This window comes from Arvicanthis niloticus, chromosome 9 (genome assembly GCF_011762505.2).
Source record: "Arvicanthis niloticus isolate mArvNil1 chromosome 9, mArvNil1.pat.X, whole genome shotgun sequence".
Lineage (NCBI taxonomy): Eukaryota > Metazoa > Chordata > Mammalia > Rodentia > Muridae > Arvicanthis > Arvicanthis niloticus.
In genome coordinates this window covers 4,629,388-4,654,841 of record NC_047666.1, presented here as the reverse complement: position 1 = coordinate 4,654,841, position 25,454 = coordinate 4,629,388, and the positions used below count along the sequence as shown (strand labels likewise).

The 25,454-nt window shown below is 41.1% G+C and overlaps 1 protein-coding gene across 4 annotated transcripts in view; it reads right to left on the bottom strand.

Moving 5' to 3' along the window:
- Window positions 1-8,084, bottom strand: part of Smarcad1 (SNF2 related chromatin remodeling ATPase with DExD box 1) — a 62,445-nt gene extending 54,361 nt beyond the window's left edge. Inside the window, exons 1-2 of one of the 4 annotated variants that reach the window (XM_034511759.2) lie at window positions 7,918-8,084; window positions 7,228-7,467 (exon numbers count right to left, since the gene is read on the bottom strand). In XM_034511759.2, the coding sequence (XP_034367650.1) occupies window positions 7,228-7,417 (190 nt within the window). In that variant the 5' untranslated portion in view covers window positions 7,418-7,467; window positions 7,918-8,084. Of the gene's footprint in view, window positions 1-7,227; window positions 7,468-7,696; window positions 7,891-7,913 lie in introns of those variants that run through there. The other 3 variants (XM_076939871.1, XM_034511758.2, XM_076939870.1) reach the window with 3 other exon arrangements.
- Window positions 8,085-25,454: the final 17,370 nt, after the last annotated feature.

Here is a 25,454-nt window from a genome sequence, read left to right as displayed (position 1 = left end):
GCAGAAACACAAAAATAGTTAAGGTACCAAAAACATTAAAGGAACTCCTCGGGCTGCTAAGAGTGACAGAGCGGAGTGGATGCCCCTACCACTGCTCACACTCGTTTTCTTTTCTTTGAGAAAACATCTCCCTATACTCAAAGTCACAACACCCCCTCCATCTACATGCTTTAGTTACCCAAGTGCTAGGATTACAAGGCATAAATCAATATACCCACATTTCCTACAACTTTAAAATTTCAAATACAACAAACAAAAAAGATAAAATTGCCACCACCACCACCACCCCCCCCACACACACACACACAGATTCAGGAAGAAAGGTAACCACCAAATGACACTACTGGGCCCCAACGGAGAACTCTAATATTAGTCAAACAGGCAGTCCTGGCTAAACTAAATGGTTCACAGAATACAACCAACAGTTATGAATCTGGAAAATAGTAGGCATGGGTGGGGAAAGGTTGCTAAGGCTGAGAAATAGATGGGAAGGTGGGAGACTACAGTCAGAATATATATATATATATATATATATATATATATATATATATATTGTCAAAAAACAACTTTTAAAGCTAAAAAAGTTAAAAAACTGGATCAATGACTTCCTAAGTCATTATCAAGCCCTCAGCCACAAAAACCCTGTAGGACACACAGCTTTTCACTTTTTTGTAGATAAAACTAAAAATAATAAAAAGGTATCTCCTACTAGATGCTAAGAAAGGAGTAGCTCGCTGGGTGGTGGTGGCGCACGCCTTTAATCCCAGCTCTTGGGAGGCAGAGGCAGGCAGATTTCTGAGTTCGAGGACAGCCTGGTCTACAGAGTGAGTTCCAGGATAGCCAGGACTATACAGAGAAACCCTGTCTCAAAAAACCAAAAAATAAATAATAATAATAATAAATTTAAAAAAAAAGAAAGGAGTAGCTCTGATTCGCCCATTCTGGGGGTCTAAATTAGCATTTTCTAAAACTTCAGAACCATGGTAATAATCATTATAATCACTCTTTTATTCTCCGTGCAGCTGTAGGGACTGCACACAGCACCTCACACACAGCACCTCACAGGAAAGCCACCTCTGAGCCCTATCTTGGCCCCAGCAATCGTAAGGAACTGAGTTTATATATATGTCAAGTTCACCAACTACTTCATTTTTTAGTGAAAAAAGTCATGCTTCAGTTGTACAGGCAGAAACAGTAATATCTGTACAGCCTTCTTTGATTTCTGTGAGTAGTTCTTAACAGCTCCTTTCTAGAATTTATTACAGCATGCATGTGGAGGTGAGAGGAAAACTTTGGTGAGTTGTTTTCTTCTTATCATCAGTCCTGTTGTGTGAACCCAGGTCATCATCAGTCTTTGTAACAAAAGTAATAGAAGCAGACCATGCCTCCAAAGGCCAAATAATACTCACCATGTCCTATAAAAATGAGCAGTTAACTGAAAACAAATGTCCCAGCGACTCTCAGAGACAGCTACTGTACTATGGCAGGACTTAATTAAATACAAATTTTCATTGTTTCTTTAAAGCCACTTTATGTGAATTGTCTATGTTCAATTGAAGAGCAACCTCAGCCCCATATTCTTGCCCTCAGGAAATCTCTACTTTAGCTGGAAAGAAGGTAAGTTATTATTCATCTTTCCCTAAAAAAACAAATAGGACACCAGAATTATCTATACAAATTACAATGAGATGTAGTGAAAGATGACTAAACAAATGCTAAATTTCCCCATATAAAAACAATTCAAGTGGCTTTTTAAAAGTAGACTATTTTTTATCATTACCAACATAGGAGCCTATAACATAAGGTTATTAAAGTTTCTCACAAGCAGTATGCATAAGCGAACACAACTTTTTAACTCCCTTATATCCACTCTCATAGCTGAGTTACGAACCTGAGTTCTGGGAGTTGAGGTTAAACAGGGTATGGTGGGGGGGGAATGTTTGAGAGTGGAAACAGAGGTTCAAGGCCATCATCAGCTATGCAGCCAGAGAAACAAAGGACTAATCTCAAGGAGAGTCCGGGCCTACACTAGGTTTGTCTTTTTCTTTTGTGGAAGGGTGGGAAAGTTTAGATATGGTCTTCTTATGTGTCTGTTTAGCACAAACTCTCTGAGACTGGAGGTTCTCTTGTTTCAGCCTCCCAAGGGCTGGGATTTCAGGTATCTACCACCAAGCCTGACCTTGAGTTTGTCTTTTTAAGTGGCCCAACACCAAAGTTCATATAATAAAAGCAAATAATTCACTACTGGAAGATTAAATATTCAGAGATGATTTAAATTTCCCTAGTAATTAAAAGGTAAAGCCTTTCTCAACATAGACTGAAAAATAGCCCTTACATCTATGAGGTAGATTTATGAAAGCTGGTCAATTCTCAATAGTATAACCATATATATTGTTCTATCATGACAATTTATTTACAAGACAATTCCCTCAAATAACAATTAACCCACAGTTGTCCTTCTAAAAGAATGGGACTGGTGAGATGGTCCATCAGAAGGGCAGTATCTGCCGCCCCCGAATGGTGAGCTACAGTAGAACACACATAAACATATAAGCAAGTCCACAAAATTGTCCTCTAAACACATGAACACAGAGGCATGGGTGCAACTTTTCCCCACCATACAAATCTAGATAAATAAACAAATGAAATAATACATACAGGGGGGGCAGACGTTAGGTATACATCAGTATGGTAACACATGAAATTTAGAGGGAGATATAGGAGGATCATGAATTTAAAGTCAGTCTTGTTTACATGTGTTTGAAGCTAGCCTGGGTAACAAAAGCATACATCAAAATGACAAAAGACAAACAAAAGATGGAGACAGAGAGGTCAGCAGTTAAAAGCAGCTGCTGTTACAGAGGACCCAGGTTTAATTCTGAGCACCCAGATCAGGTAGCTCGCAAGCAACTTCAGCTCTAGACTATCCAATGCCCTCTTCTGGCAACTGCATGCAAATTGTGCACGCGCATACACAGGATGAGTGCGCACCCATCCATACACGCACATGCACACGGAACATTCAACATAAAGCAGTACTAACCGCACCACTCACAATTAGAGGCAGGAAGATATTAAGTTGGAGGCCAGGCTGGTCTATACCGTAAAGCCTTGTGTCAAAATACCAAAATAAACAAAAGAACAACTGGAATAAAAAATAATCCACTACAAAAGTGGACCATTTTAATTTGAATGATATAATAGAAAAATCATTTTACTATGTTACAATACTTTCCAGAAGATGTTTCACATGCTCTCTTTTCTCTTTGGAAAGTTCTAGGGGAAAAAAAATGAATACATCAAATATCGGATTGGAGAGCTATTTCTAATACCATATTTCAAGATGAAACGCGAATACAGAATAACTTCAGGTTTAAGTCAAGAGGAAAAGAACTCAGGTAAAGCACTGGTATACAGCCAGATGTAAACTGTTGCCTATCGGCAGTGTGGAAAAGGAAAGCAGTAAGCCTGTGGGAGGAACTTCATCATAGAACTTCATAGATAATAAACATGTAACTGGAAAATCTCAGTTGATACTAATAATAAAATGTGCCAATACTACAGAATGTATATGACAGTCAAAAGTACACTTCAAGTTTCAGTAAAGCAAAAAAACACAAAAATAATTAAGATATAGAATAGTTTTACAAATGTTTGTGACTGGACCCACTGTAAGACAGTTTTGAATGCTATCCTAACAGCACAATTATTAGCTATTTATACTGAATGTCATTTCAGAAGCTCTTGCTATAAATGATATATTTAATACCTGGTGACTATTGTACCGTCCAACAATCGCAAATACAGTTAGAAACAATTCTCTATAGCCCCACACTGGAGGCAGGTGGGAGCGCTGAGGGAAGACTGTAAGTACAAGACCTAGCTGAGCTAACTACAAACACTGTCTCAAAGCAAAAATGGACCCAACAAATTAATTTTATGGAAAAAATATTTGTGAGCCACAGTTTGAAGAACACTTATAAATTAATAAAAATGGGGAAAAGAGCTCCCTGCAGGCAGAAAAGCTACATGAGGGAACAAAAAGACACACGCTTTGGATCACTGTCCCTGGAGAGCTCCTCTGTCTTGGGCCTGTTGGGAGACAAATACACATAGCATGGCATCCTCATGTAATAGGAGTGGCTGGCTGAGAACTTGAACTCTTGGATCCTCCTGCCTCTAACCTGACCCATACATTGGTTTTGTTTGTTTGTTTGTTTTTAATGAGAAACTTGAATCTGTTCTATGGTTTCTCTTGTTTTTCACATTAAGAATTGGCTCCTGGCCGGGCAGTGGTGGCGCACACCTTTAATCCCAGCTCTTGGGAGGCAGAGGCAGGTGGATTTCTGAGTTCGAGGCCAGCCTGGTCTACAGAGTGAGTTCCAGGACAGCCAGGAACCCTGTCTCGACACACCCCCCCCCCAAAAAAAAAAAAAAAAAAAAGAATTGGCTTCTGAAACTAGACATAGTGAAGGTTTTTAATCCCATCACTCTATGTAGTGACAGGGGAATCTCTGTAAGTTTGGGGTCCACCTGGTCCAGGACAGCCAGAGTTACACAGTAAGACCCTATCTCCAAAGAAATAAAAATAAAAAATGAAATGAAATAGAAATAAATGGTTTATGTTGAATTAGGATAGCTCAGCAGTTAAAAGCAGAGAACCCAGGGTCAATTCTCAGCACCTGCAAAGCCCCTCCCTACTCCAACTTTAGCTGTAGGGCACCCAATGCCCCCTTGTGGCCTTCACAGGCCAAGGCACACATGTGGTACAAAAGCATACAGAGGGAAAAACACCCATATACAGAAAATATTCTTTACCTATAAACAATTTCTGTGTGTGCTGTAGATGAAAACAAAAACCAAAAAACAAACAAAAAACAAGAAAGGAAAAAAAAGGAACGCACGGAGGACACAGCTCAGAGGCAGAGTGAGTGCTCCATAGTTACAAAGGACCCTCACTTCTTTTTTATTCTTTTTTTATTTTATTTTACCTTTTAATGTGTATGAGCTTGCCTGCATGGACACATGTATCGAGTGTATTTGTTTAAAATGCATATTTAAACGCCCTTCCTATTACTCCCAAAACAATTCACTTATTTATACTCTAACATATAACTAAAACATAACTCCTTTTCATTTATCCGCTGCTATTTTAATTCCTCCAAACCCACTTGTGCTCATAAAAGCCAAATTTAAAAAAAAAAAAGAAAAAGTATGGGTACTGGTAGCTGGGAACTGATCAGTGGCAGAGCACTTGCCTAGCATCTCTAAAGACCTGGCTTTGTTCTGCATAAAAGACAGACACACACATGAATTACACTTTCAAATCCCAATGCTAAGGACTACTTATGTGGCTCCGTGTTAAGTGCTTACATGAGAAGAAAAGGACAGAAGGAAAAGGATAAGGGATGATAAAAGGCCAGTAATTCCAACATTTGGGAAGTCTAGGCAGGATGATTGAGAAATTCAAGGCCATTCTTATTTTCTCCACTGAAGCAGAGGCGGGTGAGTTCAAGGCTAGTCTGATCTACAGTTCAATGGCAGCCAGGACTTAGAGATCTTATCTCAAACAAAGATAAAAGGGAAAAACTCATTTAAGATTGGGCTACAAATCCAGAGCATCAGCTAAGAGACAGCACATATGGTTTGACTGCAGAAGATCCAAGTTCAGTCCTCACACTTTCAAATCACTGTTCAACACTGAAGAAAATCAAGACCAGATCTCAGACAGGGTAGAGACATGGAGGCAAGAGCTGATGTATACGCCATGGAGGCGTGCTGCTTACTGGATTGCTCCTTCCTCACAGCTTACTCAGCCTTTCTTACAGAACCCAGGGATGGCACTACCCAGACTGGACCCACTCCCCACAGGTCACTAAATGAAGAAAATGTCCCACAGGCTTGAGCACAGCCTGATCTCTCGGCATTCTCTTAGCTGAGGTTCCCCGTCACATGATGTTCACTTGTATTCAGTTGCCATAAAGCTCGCCAGTATATCCATTGTTCTGGCCACACTAACTTAAAAGCTTTTAAAATACTGTTTGCCATTAGAAGTATAGTAGACACAAAAACTTCTAACATTACCATCACATTTATCAGAAACTGATTCCTCACTCATTCTCAGGAATCATAATGTTTGAATTTTTAATAGGTTCTATTAAGTCTCTTAAAACTTAACCTCCCTGGGTCTCATTTCCAAAAGTGACTACTTACCCTATAAGATTATCAGGTGACACATAAGAAGCGCTTCCCACTATAGCTAAAAATAAGTGTTCAAGCTACTTTGTGGCCAGTCAGATGGGCCTGTAAATAAAAGCCTTTGCCCCACAAACCTCACAACCTGAGTTCCATCCTGAGAACCATGGTGAAGAGAACCACCCTCTCAAGGTGTTCTCTGACCCCCATATGCTACAGTGAGTTATATCCTTGTTCAAAAATCCTCATTTTGGACTTACTCTCTTCTGTTCTACTTATCCATAACGGTCTGCTACAATTGGTTTAAAAATTTTTTATTCACTAACAGTAACATAAACTATTCAAGTGAATTCTAGAGATTTCTGAGAAGTTAGGTGGAAGCAGTATTTTTTGGACCTGGATGCTACCTTTGAGCAGCTGTCACATCTAACTCTCAGAAGTGATCAGTGCTAGGTAAAGCACGGAAACCACGTCTGCAATCCTATCACTGGAGAAGGTAAGGCAAGGAGGAACACTGCTTTCCAAAAGCCAGGAAAAGGCCTCAGGTGTGGTGACATGCGGCTATAATCCCAGCAACTGGTAGGCAGGGGCGGAAGGATCACAAGTTCAAAGCCCACGAGGTTTCATACCAGCTCAAGGCTACAAAGTCAGATCCTGTCTCAAAACAAACAAAAGAGACAGAACAAGGGAAAAAAAAAAATAAAAGAATATTGGAATGAAGGAAAACCTGTAGGTAAATTAATAACTTCAGTGTCTATTGCAACTGCCTACATTCCCCTCTAAATAGCCATTCTGACCCAAGAATTCTGTAAACTCGGCTTTCAGCGTCCACCATTGTGCTGAATCCCAAGAACTCTTACAAGTGAAACAATGGAGGTGGACTCGGTTGGCAGGTACTTGGTGGCTACGGTAGTCCCAATGCTGGATTTCAATGCACAAAAACGGGAGGCACTGGATAATATTACAAAAAAGTGGAATCCCTTCTGCCTGTCACCTTTGGATGCTGTATCAGTCTGCAACCCTGTAACTCACCTGTTTTTTCAGTTACATCTGAGTCTGGGGTGTTTGCCCTGCTAACTTCCCCTTCAGCATTCTCCTCTTCAGCACTAAGAGAAATTGGTGACGAAGGACCGGGCTGGGAGGACTGAGGGGTTGCTTCAGGAGCCTCCTCAATCTTAATCCTTTTCTCAAATCGAAAACGGTCCAAGTTGAAAAGATTCATATTGATAGGAACCACCTCCCTGAGGGGGCTGACAGCTTTCAATGAACTAGCTGCAGGGAAGGAACAAAAAAAAAAAAAAAAAAAAAAAAAAAAAAAAAAAAAGGGATGAGGTGGTGAGAACAAGGAACCACACAAAGCCACCACACTTGGTTCCCAGAAAATGGGGGTCCGCACACACGCCGGAGCCCGGTTCCGGCTGCGCTTTGTTAGGCCACAAATGCCCGTCGCGCCCTCGCCCCGGCCCGCGCGATCCCACGAGCCGACCCTCGCGGTTCTCACCCGGGCCGCAGAGGCGCGCGCCCGCCCGCCTTCCCGCCACGCAGCCCGCACCGAGCGCCCGCCACCGCCACTGAGCTCGCGAGGCCGCCGCGGGGACACAAAGGGCCGAGCCGGGAGCGGCGCACCGCCCGGAAGTAGACGCGGCAAGGCCCGGGCTAGGAGGAAGCTGACAGGCCGGCGCACCGCTGGAGGAAGCCCGCCGCCCGCCCGCACGCACTTACGACCTGGCAGGCTCCTCGTTGTAACAAAGGTGGAAAAGAACAAAATAATGCTTTGAGGGAGGCGACGGTAGCCCGGCCGGGACCTTCCAAGGCAACGCTGAGCAAGACACAGAGCGCGTAGTGATGACGCAACACGCAGCCCAGGCCTCCTTCTTCTTCCAAGCGTCGCGTGGTCAGAAAATGTCTGAACGCGCTGTTGTCATGGTAACTTGTATCCACCTCTGCTAGATTCTAAGGCTGGGGATTGTTCCTTGGTTCCTTTTCTCCGCGCTGGCGACAGAGCTAATAAAACAATAAAACAAGGTGATAACAAATGGCGTCGCAATATGCAATTAATTCGTAGTTTGTATGCTATGTTCCACAATGTCAGTATGCAATATGATTTTTTTTTTCACTAAAATTGTGTTTTGTCATTTTGGACCTGACAATGTTTTTAATCATTACAAGACAGTTTTACGAAATAAAAAAGCTGAGGCCTGGCTGGTGAGATGGTTAAGCAGAGAAAGGCGCTTGTGAAAGGTGCTTGTTCCTAAGATTGACGACGTGAGTTCCATCACCTAGAACCATTTAGTAAAAGGAGAAAACCAATTCTGAACATTGTCCTGGCTTGCACAAGTGCTCTGTGACACAGCGCACTCACATCCGTGCATGCGTACGTACGTACATACATACATACACAGACACACACACATAGTCCTGTAGATGCTAAGTAAGAGACAATATCTGATACTTTTCAACTTAAAGGTTTTACTTGAGCTTCTCCCCAAAGTGGACATGATTTTTCTTGGTTTTGTTTGTTGGCATTTTTTCATCTAGTCGATTTGTGACGGATAGTACCATGTTGGATATCCGTGCAGGAAGTGATCCCATAGCACACCAAGAAGCAACAGACGAAGAGGGGCTTATATATCCTTTTCTTTGATAGCCCACCGTCTGCGTGATTAATCTACTTAAGGGAAAACAACATTAATCCTTTGTATGGACCATAGCCCCATCACTGGACCCCACCCTGAAACGTTTTCCTTACTCTACCTACTGTACTAGAAAATGGGTTCTACCACATACATCACCTTTTGGGTGCACACACCAACCATACCCAAGCCAAGGTAGTCACAGTAGAACAGTAGTAACACATTCCAGATGGCCTAAACAAGAGGAATTTTTTTTTTTCGGAGATCTGAAGTACACTGGACATATTTCATGGAGCAGATCTATTCTGGCCCCTTTTCTAGGCTTGTAGATGCTATCTTCTTGTGGCTCCACTTACCTTGTCCTTGTCCATGTCCATATTTCTTCTAATGAGAACATGACTTGTACCAGACAAGAGCCCAAGCTAGTTACTTCACTTTAACTTAATTACCTATGTCAAAATTTCTGAATTACTTGGGGCTCAGGACTCAACATGCAGCTTTTGTGAGACACAAACCAACTAATAAAAGTCAGCCAGAAAGAAGAACTCTGTGAAGGACAGAGGATTTGAAACTAATAGTCACTGTTTCATTCTTCTTCCTTGTGACTCTAAAGATAGTCACTCAAAGTTCCATGTTTGATCTTCTGCTTATCACACTCTGCCAAAGTAGACATTACAACGATGGCTAGATAATATTAACCAAATAATATCAAAGTATAGAACTAAAATGACTGAAATAGTGTGATTTAAATGAGAATGGTCTCCATGGGCTTATATATTTAAATGCTTGGTCCTTGGTTTGTGGAACTGTTTGGGGAAGGATTAGGAAGTGTAGCCTTGTTGGAGAAAGTGTGTTACTTGGGTGGGCTTCAATGTTTGAAAAGCCCATTCTATGCCCCCTCCTTACCTGCCCCCCATGTGGTGTGGATTGGATGTAAGCTCTCAGCTACTTCTCCTACACTATGGCTTTCTGCTTGCTGCCTGGCTCCCTGCATGATGGTCACGAACTCACCCCCTGAAACTGTAAGCAAGCCCTCAATTAAATGTTTTCTTGTGTAAGTTCCCTTGGTCATGGTGTGAGCTTTCACAAAGATGAAGAGAGGGAGATGAGGTAAGAAGTTCTACCTCTCTAAATGAGGAGTTCTGGCTGAATGGTAGCTGATCGGAGGAGGAATCAGTTTTCTTATAGAGCATATCGCTCGTTGGGCTTACCTCCAGTGGACGGCCACCACCCAAAAATACATGCAGCACGATTAAGTCTCGAACCCTGTGACTGAGGTGCCATTTAATGGCCTGACTGCCACCCAGCATCGCTCATTCATTCCCTGCCTGTTACTGGGTGTGGCTAGCAGACCCAGCCACACCCACTCTAAACTCCACCTCACCGGCTGGGCTGCCATTCCCCCAGAGGCCCTTTCCTAGATAATCCATCCATTTTGGTTTTGGTTACCCATTCTCCTTTGGACCTCAAGGTTCCCATACTTGCTCTTCCTCTCTTCCTACCCAATCTTCTTACAAAGCCCAGGGTTATCTCCACTCTGGACTCTCCCAGATGTCCCTGCCTCTGGCTATGCTCTCCCTTGTATCTACAATAAACTCTCTCCTCCATCACACCACGAACAATCATTGCCTTTCCTTTTACTTCTTTATCTCTTTCAAGCACAAATTAGATAGTTGTTTTGTTTTGTTTTAAAGGAGGACACACAAAGTTTGGTGGGTAAGGAAGTGTGGATACGTCTGAGAGGAGTTGGGTAGGAGAGAGTAAATATGATCAATCATATCGGATGAAATTCTCAAAGAATTAACTTTTAGGATGAGGTCAAAGGACAGGGACAGACAGACCAGAGAGGAGACTGAATAGGTAAAGATACTTGCCACCAAAACTGATTGAGGGGACACATTCACCACAGGGCGATCCCCTCTGAACCCCGCATTAGGCAGGGACCATTCCCAAACAGCAATTTTCAATACAAAGAGATCGTTTATTAAAGCAAGGCAAAGAGACAACATAGCAGAATCTGAATCAGGCAGAAAGAGCAGCAAATAGCTTTGCAGGAGTGGTTTTAAAAGGAAAAATGGGGAGGTCTGTGTTACAGTTCGATAGGGTGTATGGGGAAGTTCTGATTGAACAAGTAAGGACTTTTGATTGGTGGACCTTGATGATCAGTCTCAGGAATGAGATAGGAAGGAGGAAGTGGCCAAATAAGGGAATGGACCTTGTTGACTAGCTTTAGGAATATGAAAGTACCTAAATAAGGGACTCTAATGGTTTAGCAAGGGGGAGTGAATTGGGGAGGGAAAGATCTGCAGGTGTCATGTTTGCCATGCTTGGGCCTATTGGAGCCCTTCACTGATGACCTGAGTTCAATACCCATGACCCATGTGGTAGAAGGAGAGAATTGATGTATAAAAGTTGTCCACTGACCTCCAAACACACACAGGTGCATTGAATAACTGTAATGAAAAAAAAAATGAATGGAGAAGACAGAAAGGGGGAGTAAAAGTGAATGAGAGACAGACAGGAAATGTTTGATTGCTCTTACTTTCTGCTGAAAAAACAATTGTGATTCCCTGTTATAAATAACATCCAGGCCCAGAAATGATGGCACATGCCTTTAATACCCAGTACTTGGGAGGCAGAGGCAGGCAGATTTCTGAGATTGAGGCCAGCCTGGTCTACAGAGTGAGTTCCAGACAGGACTGTACAGAGAAACCTTGCCTTGAACACCACCACCACCACCACCACCATCACCACCACCACCCCCCCAAAAAAAAAAAAAAAAAAAAAAAAAAAAAGAACTTGGCTTTTAATCCCAGTACTCTGGAGGCAGAGGCAGGTCGATTTCTGAGTTCAAGACCAGCCTGGTCTATATAGTGAGTTCCAGAACAACCAAGGCTGTGACAGAGAAACCCTGTCTCAAAAACCCAAAACCAAAGACAAAATCCAAGCCCCCACCACCACCCTTCTCACAATAAATAAATAAATAAATAAATAAATAAATAAATAAATACCAACAACGGAAAACCATCCTTGTGGCTGGGTCTGGTGATAAATGTCCTTAATCCCAGTTCTCAGGAGGTAGAAGCTGGAAGATCTCTGTGAGTTTGAGACCAACCTGGTCTACACAGACAGACAGACAGACTACATAGTGAAGTCCTATTCACCACTGCAACCGAGAGTTACACACACACACACACACACAGAGAGAGAGAGAGAGAGAGAGAGAGAGAGAGAGAGAGAGAGAGAGAGAGAGAGACAGAGAGAGACACAAAGAGAGAGACAGAAAGAGAATCCTAGTATTCTGCAATTCAATTTCTCTTGTTACTAGTACCCAAAAGGCCTCTCTGCTCTGACTGCCAGACTTCTCTGAGGAATTCTCTCTACCTTCCCTACTCCCTCTGCCCCAGCAATAAAGAGAACCAGGTGAGGAATGCAACACAAATGTGTAGCTGGGAAAAACAGTGACAGTGGCAACAAGACTCTCTCTCTCTCTCTCTCTCTCTCTCTCTCTCTCTCACTCACTCACTCATTCTCTCTCTCTCTCTCACTCATTCTCTCTCTCTCTCTCTCTCTCTTGTTTTTTTATTTGTTTTGTTTTGTTTTGGGTTGCTTTGTTTGTTTGCTTTTTGTTTGTTTTGTTTTCTGAGACAGGGTTTCTCTGTGTAGTCCTGGCTGTCCTGGAACTCACTCTGTAGACCAGGCTGGCCTTGAACTAAGAAATCCGCCTGCCTCTGCCTCCCAAGTGCAGGGATTAAAGGCGTGCACCACCACTGCCTGGCAAGACTTTCTTTTAAGATGAAGAGGATTTGATGTTTGAAACATTAAAACATTAATGAGTTTTGATCCAAAGAAGACACTCGTTTGTGCAGAGGCCATAATTGTTATTTGTTAGTTTTGTTTTTCTTTTATTGAAAATGGATTTGTTTCTCATATAATATATTCTGATGACAATTTTCTCTCCCTCTACATCTCCCAATTCTCCCACACACACAACCCCGTCCATCTGTATTCATTTCCCTTCTGTCTCTACTAGAAAACAAACTTCTAAGGGCTAAGAAGTATAATAAGATAAAACAAAAGCAAACATGACTTTATAGGACAGAACAAACAGAAGAGACTCCAAGAGAAGCCACAGGAACACTGACGAAGAGACTCACTCATTCCCACATTCAGGAATCCCATTTTAAAAAAAAGAGGGAAATATATATATCACCCTGGCATGGCATTATAAGAAGAAATTTCCAAATATGCCATTGGGTATGCCTTCTGTTGGACATCTTCTGCTGGGCATGAAGCCTGCCTTTTAAAGTAGTTTGTTTACTATAATGGCTATTCCTGGTTGTTAACTTGACTACATCCGGAATGAACTCCAGTCCAGAATCGGAGGGCTCACCTGTGACCTAGATCTTGAGGTATAGTGGCTATGAAAAGCTTAGGCTCAGGCAAGATACTGTCTTTAATCCCAGGAGACTAAAGCAAGGAGATCTCTGAGTTCAAGGTCAGCCTGGGACAAAACAAGTCCCAGATCCAAGCGTGTTGGTACACTCCTTTGATTTGGGCAACACCTTCTGCTGGAGACCTAAGGACATAAGAAGGGAGATTCGTTCTTCTTGCATTTACTTGCCAGCACATCTGTTGGAATCTACTAGCCTTGTGGGAACGAGCGACCACTAGATCCTTGGACCTCCCATTCACAGATGACCACTGTTGGGGAGCTTATTCTTTTCATTATTTCTTCTATGATTTTGTTGAAAATATTCTCTAGGTCTTTGGACTGGATTCCTTCTTCCTTTATTCCCTTTATTCTTTGATTTGGCCTTTTCATAGTGTCCCAGATTACCTAAGTGTTTTGTGTCCGAAGTTTTTTAGATTTATCATTTCCTTTGACTAGTGTATACATTTTTCTCGCATCTTTTTCAGTGCCTGCTTCTTTCTTACGTCTCTTGTATTCTATTGGCGCGGCTTGCCTCTGAAGTTCCTGTTCAAGTTCATAAAATTTTCATGTCCAAGTTTTTTTGGGTTTTTTGTTTGTTTGTTTGTTTTTAAATTGATTCTGCTTCTTCAGTTCTTGAAAAGTTTTATTCATTTCCTTTTGCTGTTTGTATTTTCATAGATTTTGTTAAGGGATTCATTCATTTTTATTTAAGGACTTTTTATCATATTTATGAAGGTCGTTTTAAGGTTCCTCCAGCTTTGTGCTTCAGCTGTGCTGCTTTTTATCAGAGCCTACTATAGTAGAGTTGCTGGGCGCGAGTGAAAACATATTTTCCTGGCATTTACTGATTGCATTTTCATGCTATCGTCAAGGCATCCTGATTATAGTTCTAGGTACTAATATTTGGTCTTGTCCTTGTTGGGGTTTGTTCCTTGGTTTCTGTTGTCTTCCTGTCTCTTAGGAGGGTGTTCTTGCCTGGCAGGGAATTCTTCTTGGATCCTGCCAGGTGGGGCCACTGGTTTTAGGTATTAAGAGCTTACACTAAGACTGTGGATGTGCTGGGTGGGTGGATGGGGGTGACAAGAGGGTTCACAAGAGGGAAGAAAGCAGAGTGGTCGCCATGATTTGTTTAGCCCCTTGGGAGTGGAGGCAAACAGTGAGGAGAGGCCACAAAAGGTAGTCTTCAACAGAGCTGAGAAAGAGGTTGGAGGACTAGATTTAGAGGAGGGGAGAGAGACTAGAGATCTGAAACTCATCTACTGGCTTAGCTGGTCTTCTTGCTTCTTTGGCAGCTTGGCTAGCTGGCTCCCAGGGAGTACCTGCTAAAGTTGGGGAAAGAGAAAACAGGGTAAGTGGTGAGGAAGGTTGGAGAAGATCTGCATGATCCACTGGAGATGAGAAAGGGAGAGAGAGGCAGCTGAGGTATGCTGCGGGAGCTGGGGATGAGAGTCAAAGACTGATTTGTAAACAGAGGAGGGCCAGGCTGCCCATTTCATAGCCAGAGCCTGTTATTTCTCAGGCTATTAGAAACTTGTTTCCAGAGCAGAAAGAACTCCAGCAGGCAAGGCACCAAGAAGAACCCAGAATCAAGACAAAAATAGATGATGCTCACCTCTTAGAAATTGTTTCAGGTCCGGTATAATGACACATACTCAAAAATTCCCAGCACTCAGGAAGCAGAGGCAGGGGTGGGGTGCTGCTTGAAATTAGAGGACATTCGGCCACACTGTGAATCCCTGTTTTTAAGTGAATAAATAATATAAAATCAGCAAATCTAACAAATCTCTTAATATAAAAACCAGTGATCTCTGACGAGAGAGGTGGCTAAGAGTGCATGTTGCTCTTGTAGATGACCCAGATTTGCTAACGTGAATTCTAAGAGATCTGTCACCTTCTTATATATATTCCATGGTTACTAGGGAGGAATATATTATATAAACATATTTGCAGGCAAAACAGCATTGACATAAAATAAAATAAATAAATCTAAATGAAGACATTTTAATCACTGATATGGAACTGAGGATATATTTCATTAATAGAATGGTAACTAAGTATTCAGGAGGCCAGGAGTACAAGTTGACTCAACATAAGTGTACACACACACACACACACACACACACACACACACACACACACACATCATTCATTTGTTTTCCCCAGAAGAGGGGGCATGGGCAAAGATGAAATCAGGCAGATTTGAAGAAAAAATATAGTAGTCATGATAGAAAAATTACCTTTGGAAAACTTGTGTAAGTAATTTTATGTATACATAGCAGAAAGAAAGGGAAAGAAAAATATTTATGAACTTTTACTTATCCACAAGTAAAAGACATAAATGAGTTTAAGGCGAAATCGACTGAGACTACACATTAAAAACATCCTGGGAATGCAAGGCATGGGCACATATTCCTTTAAGACAGAATTTGTGAGGGACAGAAAGCCAGATCTCTGTGAGTCTATAGTCAGTTTTGTACTCATAGTGAATTCCAAGCCAGCAAAATATTAACAACAACGAAAACAACCAAATACAGAAACAAAAAAGGAAAGACAGAAATAGAAACCACAGACAGATAGATAAAAAGTCATGAATGCAGTGGAGTGGAAGAGTATGTGTTTAGCATACTCCAGTCTCTGGGTCTGATGACTAGAACGCTACAAACAACTCCAGAAGAATTCTATTCTTATTATAAGAATTTAAAAACAGATCTTAGCCGGGCAGTGGTGGTGCACGCCTTTAATCCCAGCACTTGGGAGGCAGAGGCAGGCGGATTTCTGAGTTTGAGGCCAGCCTGGTCTATAGAGTGAGTTCCAGGACAGCCAGGGCTGCACAGAGAAAAACCCTGTCTCAAAAAACAAAAACAAAAACAAAAACCAAACCAAATCAAACCAAACAAACAAACAAACAAACAAACAAAAAACAGATCTTGCAGGTTGGAGGTGTAACTTAGTTTTAGTGCTTGGTCATTCTCCTTTGTATGAAGACTTAGGTTTGATCCCCTGAACCTCAAAAAACCAGTATGGCTGCACTGCTCTTATCCTTGTATGGCATAGGCAGAAAGTTCAAAACTTGAAGGTCATTCCCAGCTGTATAACAGTTCAACGCTAGTACAAGCCCTAAATACTCTGTCCAAAAGAAAAAAAAAAGTCTTCCAAACTGAGGATGGCATAATAATTATAATCTCAGCATTCAGGGAGCTGAGGAAGGAGACTTGAGAGCTCAAGGCTACTGTAGACTATAGTAATCTAGAGGCCATCCTGGACTGCATAGTGATACTCTTGTCTCAAAGGAAAAAAGAAAGAAAAAGAAACAGAAAGTATCCTGATGTATGACTATGCATACTAGCCTCTGAACCAAAGGTTAACTTCTGACTACCCACCATAAGATAGATGGGAAGGGGCAGATGAAATCAATACCACCTCAGTTCAAGCATCTAGAAACTGAATTCAGTATCCAGCAATACTTTGCTACTTCTGCCATTTTCTCTTTCCCTTTCATAAAAACAAAGAAAAAACTCTAGAAGCATTCGAGCAAGCAATTAGACCCATTGGGGTCTAGTTAGAGAAACCACAAGCAGAGTGAGAACATGCCATCTGCTGGGGAATTATAGGTAACCTGACTACTGTTATGTCTTAGGCTTACACATTAACCAAGCCATCCTCTTCTGTACAAAGAAAGAATGATCCCTTTCATGTAGAATTTGTCATATATCCCTCCAGTGTGCTTCCTCACCATGAAGTACCTCCCCCTCCCTTTCTCTTCTTAAGGGACCTGTGATGGTTTGTAAATGCTTGGCCCAGGGAGTGGCACTATTAGGAGGTGTGCCCTTGTTGGAGTGTGTCACTGTGGGCCTCTGGGCATGGGCTTAAGACCCTCACCCTAGCTGCCTGGAAGTCAATCTTCGTCCAGCAGCCTTCAGATGAAGCTGTAGAACATAGAACTCTCAGCTCTGCCTGCACCATGCCTGCCTAGAAGCTGCCATGCTCCCATCTTGATAATAATGGACTGAACCTCTGAACCTGAAAACCAGCCCCAATTAAATGTTGTCCTTTATAAGACTTGCCTTGGTCATGATGTCTGTTTACAGCAGTAAAACCCTAACTAAGACAGGAACTTAACTTTAAGGTAATTTTCTTTGTCTCTTTGGTCTGAAACTCTCTGCTTCAGATACCTGGTGTACATTATTGAACGCCTCTCTTTCTTGAATCTCCATCGTTCTTTCAGACATAACAACTGCATGTTTCTCAAATCCTCCCACCCAGATTATTGTCCTTCATTCTCACTATAAAACTGTGTGAAACCACCAAGCAATAACCATGTGTGTTGTTTCGAATAAGAATGGCTGTCAGAGTTCATATGTTTAAATACTTAGTCCACAGCTGATGGAACTGTTTGGGAAGGATTAAGGGTGTGAACTTATTGGAGGATTTGCAGTCCTTAACACCACCTCATGCTTGTGGATCAGATGTAAGCTTTTATCTATTTGTTCCAGTGCCATTCCTGCCTGCCTCCTTCTGTGCTCCCAGGCATGAGGGTCATGGACTCACCCTCTGAAACGTTAAGAAGACCTCCATTAAATCCTTTGTTTTTTGAATTGCCTTGGTCATGGTACATCTTCACAGTGACTAAGGCAGCCACTTTGAGATTTCATCTCACTCTAATCAGAATAGCTTTCATCAAGCAAAAATGACAATTGCCAGTAAGTATACCAGGAAAGAAGAAGTCTTTCTTTTTCACTACTGGTATTGCAGTCACTAGGAGAGTTACATTAGGGTGTTCATAAACCACATTAAAACTACCATATGACCCAGCTACTCCACTCCTGGGACTCTATATGAAGGATTCTACCTTCCACCATGGAGATACTTACTCCTCCATATTCACTCCACCTCTGTTCACAACAGCTAGAAAGTAGAAGCAGCCTAGATGCCTATCAAGTTATGATTAATGGAAATGTATCATATATTCTGGAGACTATAATTGCATCATTTCCTCCTTCCCTTTCTTCTAGCTATTTTTGGAACAAGAGGTGGGACTCTCAGCTTGTCTAACCCCATGCCTACCTGGATACTGCCATGTTCTCACCTTGATGATAATGGACTGAACCTCTGAACCTGTACCAGTTCCAATTAAATGTTGTTTTTTATAGGAGTTTCCTTGGTCATAGTGTCTGTTCACAGCAATGGAAACCCTAACTAAGGCAGCTTGGCTTGGATAACTAATTGGTGTGCTCCTCCCTGGGAAGACTAGTCCTCTCACTCTCAGCATCCCTTAATTGCCTGTGGTTCTTTGTCTAGACTAAGGCCTTATGAACTTTCCTGCTTCCACATGATATTTATATGGTGCAACCCTCATTAGAGAAGCTTCTTCTTGCAGTAGATGGGAGCTAACACAGAAACCCACAACCGGCCAATGTACAGAGAGTAAGAGGCTTTAGAGTCCACCACCCTAAATGAGTTGTCTTTATAAAAGACATTATTTTAATAAAGAACACTTATTTAAATAAACACTCTTCCCCTCAAGGCTCAAGGATGTACTCAAAAGAGGATGCAGCAAGGTTGTAAGAGTCAGTGGTGACAGGTGTCTTCCATACAAAAAGGACTTATGCACATATGAAAACATGTGCAAGACTTGCAGAAGTTAAAGCCGTACAAAATGTCAGCATGGAGAAGAGGAAGTAGGCACAAAGTTCCACCTCTAACCAAAATGCTATTTGCAATTAATACTTGCTGAGAAAGGGAAAATCTGGTTTTGCTGGAAGGTCACTAGGCATACCCATCACAATCCAGGGCAGATCCCATGCCCAGGAACAGTTGACCAACACAAAATTAACTCCATGGATTTTGTGTGCTTTTTGTTGTTTTTATTGTTGTTGTTCTTTGATATTTTTAAAATTTATTTATTTTTTGTCATTTAGAATTTTGTTTTGTTGGTCTGTTTTTGAGAAAAAAAAAGAAAGAACAAAGTTGGGTGGAAAGAGAAGTGGAAAGGTTCTGAGGGGACATTGGGAAGAAGAAAGAATATGACCAAAATATATTGTATAAAAATTAAAAATATAAAAAGGTAATAAAATTTTAAAAATAATTATTCATTTTGGTATGTCTCAAGCACACCTCACTCCATGACAGAAATGCCATGCAGACCATAAAAGTCAGCATGGAGACAGTAGTACCATCTGCCAAAACTAAAACAAAGGCCTAATCCATCAAAGTTCATACAGTTCTGGAAAAGTCTCAAAATGTACTAACCTTGCCTTTTGGCTTCTGCAGTTCTACTTCTGATTAGCTGTTCTTGTTAATTTAAGTATGTCAACCCAGGACTTATTTCCTTTTGTTGTTCTTAAAAACCTCACCCTGAGAAAGGCTCAGGGCTATACTGGGATTCTAAACACCCAGTGTAGTTGCTGACTATTAAAGACTTTCTATTGGCTCACACCCATGTCCTAGCAGTCTTCTCTGGTGAACACCTCACTACAGGGACTCCTGGAGAAGGCTGAGTCAGTGAGATGTTCTCTTGAAGCATGAGGTGAGCAGTTTGTTGGATGTATCTCTGGTTCCCATCAAGAGGAACAGCCTCTGCACTCTCTCAACAGTAATAGGGACACTGACTGTGAACTGAAACTTCTGAAAGCATAAGGCAACCTTCATTCCTCAGAAACTGTCTGTCCATGTCATTTTGCCATAGTCACAGAAAGCTTACATAGTACCCCTGCGTAGAACTTATCAGCTTATCTACTAAATGAATTTGGAAAGAAATTAATAAAATGAATTATCTACTATTGAAATTTTATGTTCACTAAGCAATGCCCAGCTTGGGGTTTTGGAGGGTGGGGGATGGTGTGCTTTTTAAAAAATATATATTAACATTTAGCAAGTATAGTAATGCATGCCTGTTTTGCTGGCAATGGGCAGGTGGACCGTGAGTTTGAGTCCAGCCTAAACTATATAGCAAGTTAGAAGCCAGCCTTGGAGAGGCAGGCGGATTTCTGAGTTGGAGGCCAGCCTGGTCTATAGAGTGAGTTCCAGGACAGTCAAAGCTACACAAAGAAACTCTGTCTCGGAAAAAAAAAAAAAAAAAAAAAAAAGCCAGCCTTGGACTTCATAACAAAATGATGTCTGCAAAAGCAAACTAAGCCAGAATGACATGAAATTAAACAAATCAAAACAAAACACCCTTAGGAAAACAAACAAAACCACTAATAAACCACATGTGATGCATGTCTATAATTCCAGGAATTGGCACATGAAGATTGGGGGACTTGGAGCTCAAGGCTGGCCTCAGTTATGTAATGAGTTTGAGGCCAGAGCAGCAAAACACAATTTCAAAAAGCTAATCCAAAACTGCATTAAAGAAAAAAAAAATAGCTTACAAAGGAAAAAACTCACTGAGTATATAAACTGCCCTTAGGAGCAGGCTCCATGCCCGGCCGTAGATGGCTAATGCAAAATGAACTCAATGGTATTTTTGGAGCTGTTTTTTTTATTTTGTTTTTGTTTGTTTGTTTGTTTGTTTGTTTCATCTCATAATGCTTTCTCTAGACTTTCTTTCCTTAAACTTTAAAAAAAAATCTTATAGTTTCCAATTTTGTGTCTCTATGCGTTTTCTGTCTATGAAAATGTGTGTGTGTGTGCATCTACTGTGTGTTTCTTGTGCTTTTACTTTGGCTCTTGTATGTTTCATGTGTTTTTTTTTTTCCTATTCAGTTTTTCTGTTTGTTTGTGTTTTACCTTATTTTATTATTATTATTATTTTTGTTTTGTTTGTTTTGTTTTAGATATCTATTTGTTTCCTAAAAGAGAGAGAGCAAGAAAGGAAGTGCAGTTGGGTTCATCTGGGGGCAGGTCTGAGAGGAGTTGGGAGAAAAACCAGAATCAGAATTTATTGTATGAAAAAAAGATTATTTATTAAAAAAAAAAAAAAAAAAAAGTCAGTAAAACTGTGGTGCTTGAAAACGAATGCTCCCCATAGGCTCATTTATTTGAATGTTTAGTCATCAGTGAATAGCACTATTTGAAAGGATTAGACAGATCAAAGGATCATGGCAAGTCCAGAGTGTCTCTCTCTCCCTCTCTCTATCTCTCTATGTGTCTGTCTGTCTGTCTGTCTCTCTCTGCCTTCAAATTAGAATGTAGCTTTGAGCTACTTCTCTAACACCTGCCTTCCTGTTATTCCTTATTATCCATGATGATGATGAACTAAAGCTTGGAAACTGTAAGCAAGCCTTGAATTAAATGCTCTCTTTCATAAGTTACCATGGTCATGATAGCTATTCACAGCAATGGAACAATGACTAAGACACTTAGTGTGCTAGCAGATGCCTGTACCTCCAACACGAGAGGAAGAAGGTAGGAGGGTCAGGAGTTCAAGGTCAGCCTAGGCTTATAAAACAAACCAACAAAGCAAGCAAAGGCCATAAGTAATCCAATTAGGAGGCAGAGACAAGAGGCTTGCTACAAGTTTGAGGTCATCCTGGTGAGTTCCAGGCCAGTCAGGGCTACCTAGTGGGTACCTGTCTTAGCAATAAAGACAGCAATCATTCCTAAGCTCCTAGCAGAAGTGAAGCTTTAGGCAAATATTTCATTGCATCTTTGATGCATTCAAGCTCATTCCTTTATTCCTACTTAGGCTTCTGTAATAGCTATTGCTCAAGACATAATTATAAACAGTAAAATTTGTCCCTTTTTGGTGTGCAGTTTAGAAAAATTTTGAAAACATATGTAGCATGTAACAGCTGTGATACAACATTTACGTCTCCTGACATTTCACCTTGAGGCTCTTACTAGGTTTCTACTTGTCTTATGTAACCTAGGCTAGCCCTTGACTGACTATGTAGTCAAAGTTGATGTGGAACTCCTGATCCTTCTGCCTCTGCCTCCCATAGTGTGGGATTTCAAGTGTGTGCCACAGTGTCAAGCTTCCAAATCAGTTGACTACATCTCATAGGGTAGTCACAGTGGTGGGTGCTAAAGATACATTAATACAAAGACATTAAGGTGTAGTCTCTGTGGGTATTGCTGTTAAGTAGTAAAAACAGGCTTGAAAATAAACTGCTACCACAAGATAAATATTATTTAAACAACAGAGAACAAAAACAACAGCCAGGCAGAGAGTTGCATACCTGTAATCCCAGTCCTCTGGAGACTTAATCTGGAGGGCAGCCATGAACTCCAGGTCTGCATGGGCAACACGGCCAGTTCTGGGCCACATAGAACCACAAAGTGAGATACTGTCTCAAAAACAGTAGGGAAAAAACAATCTCCCAGACAAACAAGGGATGGTGAATTCAAACAAAACCTCTTTTTAAATTGCCAATAAAGGAAGCTCTTCACTCATTCCTCATGCATTTGTTCTCCAAACTGAGGCTTCTAAGGAATTGTTTGCTCGGTGCCTGAGCTAAAGGAAAGAGCCATTCAAACTTTGGACTTACATTGCAGGCTATTTTTGCCTCGGACCTTTGTAGTTTAAGTTTGACTTTAAATCATAATCAAAGATTGGAGGTTGAGTCAACAAGCCAGTGAATAATTTAATTGAATTTGAGCTATGCACAAATAGCCCGGGGCACAGTTTTCTTATTGGTGAAAATGCCTTTCTATATCAAGTTCGGTAAGGACCCACTCACCAACCAGACTTATCTGTGTTTGGTTCGGTTTGGTTTCATCTCTGTCCCCTCTCCTTTTCTAGCCCTTGTACATGCTACTCTCCACACTGCCTTACCACCATGAACACTGTTCCTTGCCTTCTGGTGACCCCAATCTACTAGTGAAGAATTTAGTGTCTTATTTTAATCATTCTTACATTCTTAGAGCATGTGGCACTTCCAGGTGAAGTGTTAGTATCCCAAAATAATATTTCTCTAATGACAATCTTAAGGGAGGCTCAGGAAGGAGGCCAGCTTGGAATTCATGGACTGTTTCAAATAAACCAAAGGCTGGGGTAGATTTTAAGTGGGAGAGCAGTTGCTTAGCATGTGAAAGGCCTGAGTTTTTATCTCCAGCGCTGCAAAGGAAAACAAAACCAATGAATAAAAAGCCACTCCCGTCATGTGTGACAATTGCTTATAATTATTCTGTTACTCCCAATAGACCCTAAGCTATATCACAAGTTCAGACTGAAGCTCATCAATCTTAACTGGATAAATAAGAAATAATTAAGAATGGTATAAGTGATCTGGTATATAAACATCTTTGAATCTGGAGTTATAGTTTGAAATTATTATACAGGTGCAAACTAGTGATCTACACATAATTGCTTAAATATACCAAGGGCATGATAGCATAAGCCCTTGGTGAAAATTCTGGGACAGGCACATCAATAGCATAACCCAACACCTACATTTTTAGTATTTGGCTACTTAAATGTATTTATCCATTTGAGAGAGGATTTCATCCAGGAGGAAGAAAGTAATTATTCCTGTGACGATCTGCTATTACAGGCCTGAACTGCCACAGGCAAAGAGCCACCCAAAAACCTATGCAGGGTGAGTCACAAAGACTCACCTACACTCTACACTGTGCCTGAATGAATTCTAGTTTCTAATCACACAGCTAATCATGAACATGAATGCTCTAAGATGAAAGATCTGGCTATTCGAGGGACATTTCTGTATTCTTGTGAGGGAGTCAGGAAACTGAGGTTCTAAAGTACAGGCTTTCAAATTAGTTTTTCTTTCTTTCCTTCTTTCTTCTCATCCCTTTCTTTCTTCCTTCCTTCTCCTCCCCCATTCTCTCTCTCTTTCTTTTTTTATTTAATGTTTTGGTTTGCATTTTTTTTTTTTTAAACAGGCTCTTCCTATGTAACTCTGGATGGCCTGGAACTTGCTACGTACATAATGCTGGCCTTTAACTCCCTGCAATCATTCTACCTCTGGTGTGGAGCCACTACGTCTGCATTGAACTTCTGAAGGATTTTCAAAGCATTTTCGTCTTCCTGAAAGAAAAGAAGGAACTTGGTTTGTGGATGGATTGTACCGTGCTTCTCAATAGCCTTGCAGGTTATTTGTTAACCTGTAGAAGGAGATCCATATTCTAATTCTAGCTCAAGCCATACATATGGAAATGGAAAATCACTTAACCTAACAGTACAATAATGAATATGTAAATTTGGCAGCATTTTAGACAGTGATAACTGCTATTAGAAAGAAAACAGCCTGGTGGAAGTGGCATGTTAGAGGCAGGCAGATCTCTGAGTTCAAGGTCAGCCTCGGCTACAGAGCAAGTTCCAGGACATTGAGAACTATAGAAAAACCCTGTCTCAAAAACCAGGAATAGAGCCATGTGTTTAACTAATATTCTATGGACACACACCTTAGTAAAGTATTGAAGACCCCCATACTCGGGAGACCCTTCCTCAAGTCTCAGGAAATAAAGAAATAGAAAATTGTGCAACAGAATAAGAATCATCAGAACTGTTTGCCACACATCTAATCTTTTTGGTTATTGATCAATAATTGTTGTAAGTTGTCAACACATTGGCACATAACTCATTCTAGAACACATTTTGAAATTGATGATTATCATTGTTATCTTAGAATTAGACTTTTCTGGTACACCTGTTAGGACCTGTTGCCAAGGGTTTCTAAACACCATTGAAATGAGGTGTTCAGCATTGCTCTCAAGTATAAAGTAGAAAAACAGCTTCACATAAGTTTCTACATGAATACTCTTCTTCTTTTTTTTTAAGTAGACAAAGAAGCGAAGGAGGAGGGAGAAATCCTTAACCATTTAAATTATTGTAGCCTTCTTGTATTAATAGAAGATGAAGGAGAGGTATATAGAATACAAACATCTTGGATCTAGCAAAGTGAATTCTCCAATGTGTCCCTTTGTTTTGAGACAGGGTCTCACTCTGTAGCTTTGAGTAGCATGGGATTACTAAGGTAGACTTAGCTGGATTCAAACTCATAGATATCCTCCTGCCTCTGTATTCCAATGCTAGGATTAAAGTTATACACCAACAGCCATGGCTGGTTTGGGGTTTTGATATTTTGCCATGAGGTATAATGTAGTTCAGGCTAGCTTTAAAGTACTTACTGATCCGCTTGCCCTCATTCCCGAGTGCTGGGATTGTAGGCATGCACCACCACACCTGGCTCACAAATGCACTAGGAGTCTAATATCCTCCCACTCTACACCATTTATTGGAACTTCTTATTGAAGAGCCCCAAACTCAGGAGACCCTTCCTCAAGTCTCA